A 10,074-nucleotide genomic window follows, 5' to 3' on the forward strand; every position below is an offset into this window, starting at 1 on the left:
GCTTTTATAGCTGTTTCGATGATATTATCTTGCATCAGGGTCGAAACAACGATGCTTTCAACAATACAAACAAAACCTTTGCGGAAAATTGTGAGATGACAATTTAACTTTCAGAGCACTAGCTCGAGTTTTCCCGTGTTTTTCATTATATGTTGCAACGGTAGATGAAAAAAAATTAATATCTTGTGAGTAATCGATTAGAGTTTGGTTGATATTACTTGATGGTAAGTGTGCGAAAACGATCGTTTTCTACACACTGTTTCGCTAAATTATTGAATATCGGGCGAGGGGTGGGGGAGGGAGATGAAAGAAGTTAGCGCCATTGTGGCAGCCTTTTGTGGCTTCTCTCCGCCTTCACCTTAAAATATTAAAAAAAAAGGGAACCGAAAATACAAGACCGATTGTGTGTCCTTCAATGACCCGTAATAGTCACGATTTTCATTGAAATTGGTAAAATAACTTTATCGAGCACTACGTCAAGTAGAAGCAAACCTTTGCATAATAAATACACCATACATTTACATTCGCACCCCTGCTCCATTCCGCAGCGAATAGAAATGTTGCGCGCGTTGAAAATAGCATCGAATTGTTAAATTAAATAAAGTGTAATCCGATTTAATTTGCTTTTTCTCTGTTTGTCTCTGTTCGCAGATCAGAAATTGTCGCCCGCGGAAAACAACGGATCCGGTGGGCGACGGCAGAGAGAGCGGCAGCGACGGAGTTGGCGAAACTATCGAGGGCGGTTCATTCGGAGACTTCCCGGCAGTATCCACTGGCAACCCGCTCGCGAATGCGGGTATGCTGCAACCTCGCAAACACCAGAATGCGCACCACCATCAGCATCAACATCGTCAACGGAAAAACCACCATCACAATGATGGCGGCGAGCTTTTAAAACGGGTTCATCGAACATAATAAACTGAGCCAGAACTGCACTGGTGTATTCTCCCGCCCGGCGCACCGGTAACCTAATTGAAGCCTTGTGTGATATGGGCTCCCGGAGAATGTTTGCGATTGTTTATCGGTAAAACGAATGTGCGAGCGGAACGTTGTTCAAAATGACATCCAACGGGCGAGGGAAGCTCGAGCAAATTTAACGTTATTTGGACATGATATACAAGCCATGCTTTGATTTCGATGGTAAAGTTGGTGGGGGAGCAAAACAAAAACACATCACTAAAGTGACTTACATATTTGGATCCGTGTCTACGATACGGTTAAACGCGAACGATTGCACCAAGGCTGCACAATGCACCCCTCGAAAACGAAATAAAAAAGGGAAATAGAAATAGTTTCGGTCCGAATCTGTTCGCAAGTGATTGTACATATAGTAGAACTCTTTTGTACGAACCGGAAATAAAATCAATGCGAGAAAATAATATCTAAAAAGTGATGAAGTGTTTCAGTAGGAAATTATTTACAGATCAAATTCGAATGAATGGTGGGGGCGATTTTTGATACCATACACGCTAAGAAAGACACAGTCAATACCACAACCACTAGAATAACAAACAAATATGTAGATTAAAATTAAAGCTTGAATGACAAAACAGGTATCGCGGAAATATTCACCGAATCGAACTGAGCCAGAGCTCAACCAAACCAATAGCACATGTGGAATATGGGAAACACAATTTTAAAATTTTACTCCACTAGCAAACAAAAAAAAAATAGAACACACCACATTTATAACGGGTGCCAGCTCGGACGCTACAAGAACCCATCATATCGTTTGGAAACCTCAAAGAATATATAGGACACGTAGAATTTTAGAAACTGCTATATAACTATCAACCAGCAGCCTGCAAGTCAGCTGTATTGAATGGTTTCAAACTCACTCCGATGCTACACTTCTCTCTTCCTCATTTACCCTTTGGAATGATACGGGCATGTCGAACACGTAACCCAGACGGAAAATTGGAATTAAATTGACGGCTCAGTACATGTGAATGCAATCATCATTCCTCAAGGTACGAGCACGCATAGAGTATGATTGAAGTCTTGCCATAAAATGCCGGATTCTGAATTCAAAGTCAGATAAGTTCCACTAAAACATTCTTTTCAAAAGTTCGAAGACTGCTGTTCCTTCTCCAGCTTTCTTATCACGTAAATACTGCTAATGTGTTCTAATATTATTTGTTATTTTGCTATGGAAAAAAGTCTCCAATCCATCTATTCTTAGTTTTGAGAATACTCGTTTCATTTCATCCTATTTCCATTTTTTCAAACAGCCTGCAGCAACTGCGGAGCATTCAGGGTAAAACCGACACCCTAAGATTTTCCATATATTTGCAAGACCTTTCAGGTTTCTTCAACTTCAAACCGCTACAGAACCTCTATTAAACTTTTCATTAACCTTTCAACAGTATCTGTTGATCATTTATTGAGTAGAACTCGAGATTTGATAGAATACGAAAATTGGCGTTTTTAGGTGAAATAGAGAGAGTGCGGGTAAAATCGACACCTCTAGAGAAACGAACTTGTTACAATAATTTAAAATTACAAATTATTTATTGAAAGGGTGCTTCATGTTTTTTTTGCCAATTCAACGGCCAGACGACGAATATCGGTGATAAGGATCCTATAGAAACGATTCCTGAGATCGATCAGGTGACGGTCAAACTCCTACTTCTGGCCCGGAGTAATTAGTTTTGATCTCAGCTTGGGTGAGCATTCACCGGAGATGTGACCGATGAGTAATAACATGCCCTACTCAACATTGATTCTGGCTGGCGGTCCCGTATCGTATGTTGACCCATATCTCATCCCCAGTCATCATTCGTTTATGAAATATGTTGATTCCGTTTGGCCAAGACTTCGCAGATGGAAATTCGGTCCATCATGTTTTTTTCGTGTTGATTGGCGTGGCATCGAGCTTTTTTTTGAATCCTGCTTTGCGCAAATGGTTTAAACCTGTTTTATGGTCGATGTTCTGCTCCCGGGCGATGCTACGACCGTTAACATGCCAGTAAACTTCGATTATGTGTGTGATTTTATCGACATTTACTACCGAGCTAATAATGGATTTCTTTCTCCCCAGCCTAATATTTATTTAGTTCGAAAGTCACAAACTTCTCCCTACATTGGTATCAGTTTTCATATCTGTCTTTTCGACACGGACAGGGTAGAATTCAGCAACTCGTATAACTTTCGTTAAGCCTAGTTTATACGGTGCGAGTAAGCATACGAGTCGGTCTAGTCAGCAACTGCAGTGCAGATACTCACACCGTGTAAACACATCATGCCAGTTAGTGTCATGCAAGATCCGGCGTGCGAGCTGCTTCAAAGTTTTTTTGATTTTACTCGCACTCGCATCCCTCAAAATGTCAGAAACATCATTCAGCGTTCGGATCAGGGATGTCAAATGTAAAGAAATATCTCAATTTTGAAGATATTCAAAATATGCGAAGCTATGAACAGACTTGATAATTGTTGGAAAAACAAATAAAACCCTCATATTTTCTAAATGAAATTGTTGTTATTTTGTTTTGCACGCTTTCTTTTTGGGATAGTTTTTTTTAATCTATAATATAAAATAATTATCAGACACAATATTAATGCAAAATTCACTCACCACTTGCAAAAAAAGTATTGTTTCAAAGAGCAGAATACATATTCGATTTGAAAAAGTCCATAATGAATGTATTATTTTAATTTTTGACGTGTTTTTATTACACCTGCAAATCTACTACCATTTTCATTTCACAAATTGGTACACGAAGCTGCTGTCAAGGTGAAATAAATTAAATTTAAAAAAATCTTTTAGACTGCCATTTATAGCATCACATACTTTCGGAATTATCTTACCTATGGATGCTTTCGAAATTCTAAAAAATATCGACAGTAATCTGAACGGTATTCCAGAAGAAAGGTACATCAATGTCATTTCTAATTTCACTCTTGCAGGTATAGCATTCCTCATGAGTGTATTTTGGCGTAGTATTTTTGGAGCAATTAAATCCAACAGTGTTCAGTTCTTGTTCAGGTGTTATTCTCAGCACTGCTCTGTACTCTCGGGGATCATCATCGTAGAGTTCCTTCAATATTGTATGTGTTGCTCCCTTTTTGCATCCAATTACTGGCCTAAATCATTTTTTGACGTAGGACTACGTCTTATATTAAGGGTGCCAAATCAGAAAACAGGTCACGTTTTTATGAAATTTTTTTTTTTATTAAATCGTTTATTTTTGCAGGCTCAGTTGCACACATTTAAAAGAGCCGAATTCTTAAATATATTTTTAAAAACTATATATAAACAATTTTTCTAACTCTATGGTTAGTAAGGTGGTAAACCGAATATTCGCGGTTTACTCTAGTTTTAGAAGGGTCACATGAAATAAAGTTAACGTTCAACTGCTTTTGCTGCGAACGGATTTTAACAATTTGCATACCAATCGAATCGCAAATATTCTAAAATTTGTTTTATATGCTATACATTGCAATCCCATAGTCTGTATATGGTTCAAATTAATGAAAACATTCGTTCTGTCCATTTGTGTGCTTCTCCCGAACAGAGCTGTCTATAACGGGCAACTTATGCAGCCGCTGGAATAGAAACAACGAAGGGGGATAGCGAAAGGAGAATATTTGCGAAGTAAACTCCACCCTTGCATAGTAGGTAAGCTGTCGACAGCGTATAAGTTAGGGTGCCAATGAATGTATGGGAAAAAATCGACTCTAAAATTTAAAAAATCTACCCTATACAAAATGTTAACCACCTCGAAAAACACTCTATGCAAAATATCTGCTCAATCGTACTTGAGGGAGAGCGACGCGAAGCGGTCAAAGTTTGAGTTTTTTCTAAAATCGAAAAATCACCCAAGGGGGGAGTAAAGAAATCGGGGTTTTCGAAATTCGGAATTCCCATTTTTTCCATTTTTCTAAAATCCGCGTACACGGCCGCTTCCACACAGAATGTACTAAATGATAAGTAATCTCTCTTGCGATACTGACACCATCTAGCGATGAGGCTAAGTACTTATCGGATCGCCCTCGTATTTCGCGATAAATGTAATGATAAATGTAATGTGTAATGATGAATTCAATTGTAAACCTGTGACGAAAACTGCCAATAGAGAAGTCGATTTCGGATTAATCATCTAACAAATTCGAACCTGATTGCTGTTTCTGACTATTTTAAGGACATTTGAAAATCGCCTGGCATCCCTGGCATTTCTCGCCAGCAGCTCACACTGTGTGAACGGACAAGGCGAGTCACCCAATTGTCAAGTGAGTTCACCGGGTCAGTAGCTGCTCACTGTCAAGTCACCTACTAGCAACGTATAAATGGGCCTTTAGGCATAAATGCCACATCTCCCTTTCTCTTAAAAATCTGAATCACAGCCTTCATTTACATAATTCGCCAAAAGCACGGACCGCTTATAAGTGTGCTTCAGTTTGAATGTCTCAACTGATGAATCTACTGATGCTGCAGCTGCAGCACCGAAACACTCATGTGACTCTTGATGATCACTAAACGAAATTTATATCTCAGATGAAAGGAGAACCTTTTTGGAATGAGCAGAGCTTCGTTGATATACTGTCCAGTTTCTTCATTCTGTACTGTTGCACGGGTCCAAATTTCTCTATAGCAGTATACTCAGTAGAGGTATAGGGGAAGTGGGGGCATAGTGGTCACCCTAAAGAATATGCCCAGTTCCAGCGTCCACATACCGATTTAGTTCCCGTTTCTTGAAGAATATTATAGGTCAACTCATTGTTGTTCAAGATATCAAACGGCTTTTACTATAAAAATTCGAAATAGTACACTTTTCATCACTAGAAAAAAGATGAAAAATCGAACTTTTTTTTTGCTTGGAGGTAAAGTGGTCACCTAGTGGGGGCAAAGTGGTCACCCGCACATATCAAGCAAAATGGGATAGATTTATGCGTTTTTTTCGTCCAAATTTGTTCAAATCATATTTGAGATAGTAGGTACATGTATGAAATAAGCTTGGCCTTTTCACCTAGAGTCTCAATTTAAATTTTTTCTTGCATACAAAAACCTAGGAAGAAACGCATAATGAGGCTTGGTTTAGTTGGAGTGGCATCTTTATCCAGGGTCAAAGCCATAAAAGGATCTTCTTCAAGAGCAGAATGTGATGAGGTATATCAGTTTTAGTAAAAAGAACATTGTAAGTTTTTATTCACCTATGATTCACCTTTGCCCCCAAACATGAAAATAATTTCTATGCTGATTAATTGCTGAGATTAAACGAAATATCTGTTCACCTCCCCTAGAATATGTAAACAGTCGTCCACACTAATGATTTGTCCAACATATCAGATTGAGTAAACTAAATTTCACGAGAAATTCCTTAGATACCATGCGAACAGAACTACGGCCGAATGGCTATCGAGAGAGTAATTTCTGTTTTTATTTGTATTTTGACATGCGATAGCTCTACTGAAGTACAGGGTGACTCAAAAGTCATAAAATTCTTCAAACATAAGGTGACTATCAATACGGCATCTATAGTCAATAGTTATACTACCAAACAAGCAGGTGACCACTTTACCCCCAATGATCAATTTGCCCCCACTACCTTTGAGTAAAGAATAGCTTATTACCAGGAGTGACATTTTGCATCCCGTCGGATTGTTAGATTCTCGGCTGTTGTTTCCCCGTTCACCAGAAAAGTGCTGCTGGATTCTATCACGATCATGAAAATCTTCACTGCATGTAGCGATCCGATATCCTTCTAAGAAGGTATCTTCATTCAGATGTTTCTGCCTGTCAAATGTTCGGTTGGTGTCTAGGTCGTTAGAGAGTGGGGCGCTGAATAATAGTCATCCAAGTCATTCCTCTAATTCCTTTTCAGTTTCTTAAAGAGTGAGCGGTTCTACCGCCATACCTCTTCGTTTTTCAGTGTCAATAGGGTATTGTAGAGATGAGACATATTCCATTTTCCTTACACATCATTTGCCAAAGAATTCTTTGGCGTTATCAGTTATAGTTATAGTTATTGGAAGCGCCGAAAAATATTGCTAAGACTTTCAACTGTTTCTTCACTTTGTCATAATTTTGTCATTTTTCTTAGCAATTAAAGTAATCTATTACGATCAATAGATACTCTCCAGATGATAGAGGACCAAGAAAGTGTATTGCCACGTCGGTTCGCGGTTCTGTTGGTAAAGTTATTCTCTGCATTGGTTCAGATTTCTGAGGTAATTCGATCAAACGATACCCTTCACAGTTAGTTGTCCACTTTGAGATCTCCCAGTGCATTTCTGACCACCAAGCTCTTTATCTTCATTGTTGACCAACCAGGATGCACTTTATAGGCTAGCTGTTGGAATCTTTTACGCAGACTAACCGGCATCACCATTTTGTTTTCTGGAACGACGATTTCTTCAACTTTTTTCGCTGCACTATGATTATTGTTTTAATATCTTGCTTAAACAAAGACTCTTTTTAAATTGCCAAATTATTCCGTTTGTCTTTATACCTGCAATAAAAAGAGCTTACAAGGCTGGGGCAAAAACATTGTCACCACCTTTTTTGGGACTAACGGGCAGTGGCAACTATAGTGCAATTCCTATTGAAATCGAACTAAAAATGCCGATTTTAAAAACTTGTATTATTGATTCGAAAGAAAGTTTGCTTCCGGTTGCACAGAATCCCGCCCAAAACATGCACGAGCCTCCACCAAAATTCCTGGTTGAAAAAAACTGTTCCTTCTTCCGTAAATCACGCCAGTACCCGTTGAAACCAACAGGACCATCCTATTTTCATCCTATTTTGAACCTATTTTCGTCAGTGAAGATAACCTATACATTGAAGAACTTTTCGTTATGGTGTATAGAAAAATATATTTTTTGGCACATTCTTTGTCACAACCAGTGCCGAAAATATTCACGTTGACGGCATTCAAATACGGCGAATTTCAGCCTGCTTTGTATTGACAACCTACTGCTCAAGCGAGAGTCGATAAATATGGAACAACACTATCAATGAACACCAGTGCAATGAACATCAACATCAGCTTGCCATAAAGTTCATTTTTCATTTGCATATTCATTTTCGCCATGATATTCGTAACGTCGAAATTGAATATCATTGCGTGTTAGTGAAAATAAAAGCATAAAATTCTACGTCAACTAATTGAGAGTGAAATCGATTAATGGTAAATGATAGCCATTTATTATACAAAATTATTGTTTTTGGCGACATTGGCAATGAAATGTATGGTATAACTCTAGCTATATTTTATGAATCTACTCCCCATTGGCAAGAAATGGCGTACACCCCAATTATATGGGCAATGGGTGACAATAACAGACGAGCGAAAAACGAACATAATCTTGTTTTGATTTCCGGTTTAATGATACTGGCTATAAATGACTAGCAATCATATAAAACCCCTACGATATGGGTATTGGATGGAAGGGCTTAAACAGCGGAAGTCGAATATCGTATTCCGGTGGCTTCCGGTGCATTGAAAACCCTAGGAGACCGAAAATGGAGTTAGTGAAATGGAGTCAGATGAAGAAAGTGTTAGAATCTAAGATCGTGTTAGAGCGAAATGGCGATAGTAAAAGATCATATAAAGCGAAAACGGAAACGGGAACGGACCGTACCCTTCACGGTAAAGATCGCGAGTTCAATTCTCACTCCCGACATTCTTCCAAAACTGGAAGTGACAAGCCAGCCAAAAAGGTGTTGAAAGTCATTATAATACAGTATAAAAAAGAAACGGAAACGGAAACGGAACGCTTAACGCCGTTCAACGCTAGATGTCGCTCAATCGCTCAACACCGCACAACGGTCAACGCTCAACGAAAGCTAATGTTGCCTTCTCCGGATTCCTTTGTTTCTAAATATGGAAATCAAACACATTTTCAATAGAAATTCACTGCAAGCGATGAGAATCAACTTAACGTTCGTGATAATCACCTGAAATTATTGACAGTAATGGAAGTGTCTGAATGCAGGCTTTCCGAAATTCGTTCATGCTCTATTCGTTCAATATACCAGACAAAGTTCACGCGTCTCGACTCTTGTGTTATACTCATTATGACAGATATGGCGTTGAGTTTCAACAGAAGAAAATTCATCCGACACTGGGAAAAAGCTAATGTCTTCATTCGTGAACAGATTTTGATAATTTGTGGCACTGGTCACAACATACCATGTCCCACTGTCGGTTCATGTGAGCTTTGGCAAAACTCAGATGCCTTCCGATGTGAGATGGTGTAAGATGAGGAGCTTTAACTTTTTGAACCCTCTTTATGTGAGGATTTTTTACCAAAACTTGACGAATTGTTTACCAAAACTTGACCAAAACCAACATTGTTTACCAAAACATGACGAATGTCAATATTGCTTTATTTGAATAAGGGGTTTTGAAGTATTCGAAGCTGTTCTAGCTATTTCCCGCTTATCCCGGTCAGAGAGCTTCGATTTACGTGGAGCTCACTTCTTCTTACTGTATCCTTGAGGATTCGTCAAATAATTGAGCACCACTTGATGGGATCGTCCAATCTGACGAGAAATTTCTCTGATACCAATATTTTCTTGGTGAAATGCATCGATTTGTCTTTCTTCTCTCTCTGTGAGCACTTTTCCCTTCGGCATTTTCCAAATTTATTGATCAAAACAACTAAAACAACGGAAAAATGTAACTGGTCTTATAGAAACTTGACACTTGAAACATTTGGTTTACGCTCAGCGCTTGCACACACACACACACACACACACACACACATGAAAATGATGCAGTGTATGGTAGTAACCAATACCAATACACTAGAATATAAGTTTGTTTGTTTACAATGGCACAAAGCAGCAAGATCATAACCTGGTCTTATAGAAGTTGGATAGAGTGTATAAGTTCTCTCCCGGAAAAAGATGTGGCCGACGAGCATAAAAATGTGTATCTGACCTAGCATTCTGCTAGCGTTTTGGTGTTTGGATCGGTGGCTTCCGATGGTAAAAAAATGAACCCGGTGTTCATTCCGGAAGGTGACAAAGTAAACACGAAGGTTTATGTCGGGATTTTAAGTAAGTATGTTCTTTCGTGGACCAGTACGCAGTAGCAGTACGGCCCGGAGTCATGTACCGTTCTGGGCGAA

General features: G+C 38.9%; 1 protein-coding gene across 2 annotated transcripts in view; it reads left to right on the forward strand.

Annotated features, from left to right (window-relative positions):
- LOC129769152 (uncharacterized) overlaps nucleotides 1-9,705 on the forward strand; it is a 314,394-nt gene extending 304,689 nt beyond the window's left edge. For both annotated transcript variants that reach the window (XM_055771242.1, XM_055771243.1), the window contains one exon: nucleotides 652-9,705. In XM_055771242.1, coding sequence (XP_055627217.1) covers nucleotides 652-915 — 264 coding nt within the window. In that variant the 3' untranslated portion in view covers nucleotides 916-9,705. The remainder of the gene's footprint in view (nucleotides 1-651) is intronic.
- The last annotated feature ends 369 nt before the right edge of the window (nucleotides 9,706-10,074 follow it).

The sequence above is a fragment of the Toxorhynchites rutilus genome, chromosome 2 (genome assembly GCF_029784135.1).
Source record: "Toxorhynchites rutilus septentrionalis strain SRP chromosome 2, ASM2978413v1, whole genome shotgun sequence".
Taxonomy (NCBI): Eukaryota; Metazoa; Arthropoda; class Insecta; order Diptera; family Culicidae; genus Toxorhynchites; species Toxorhynchites rutilus.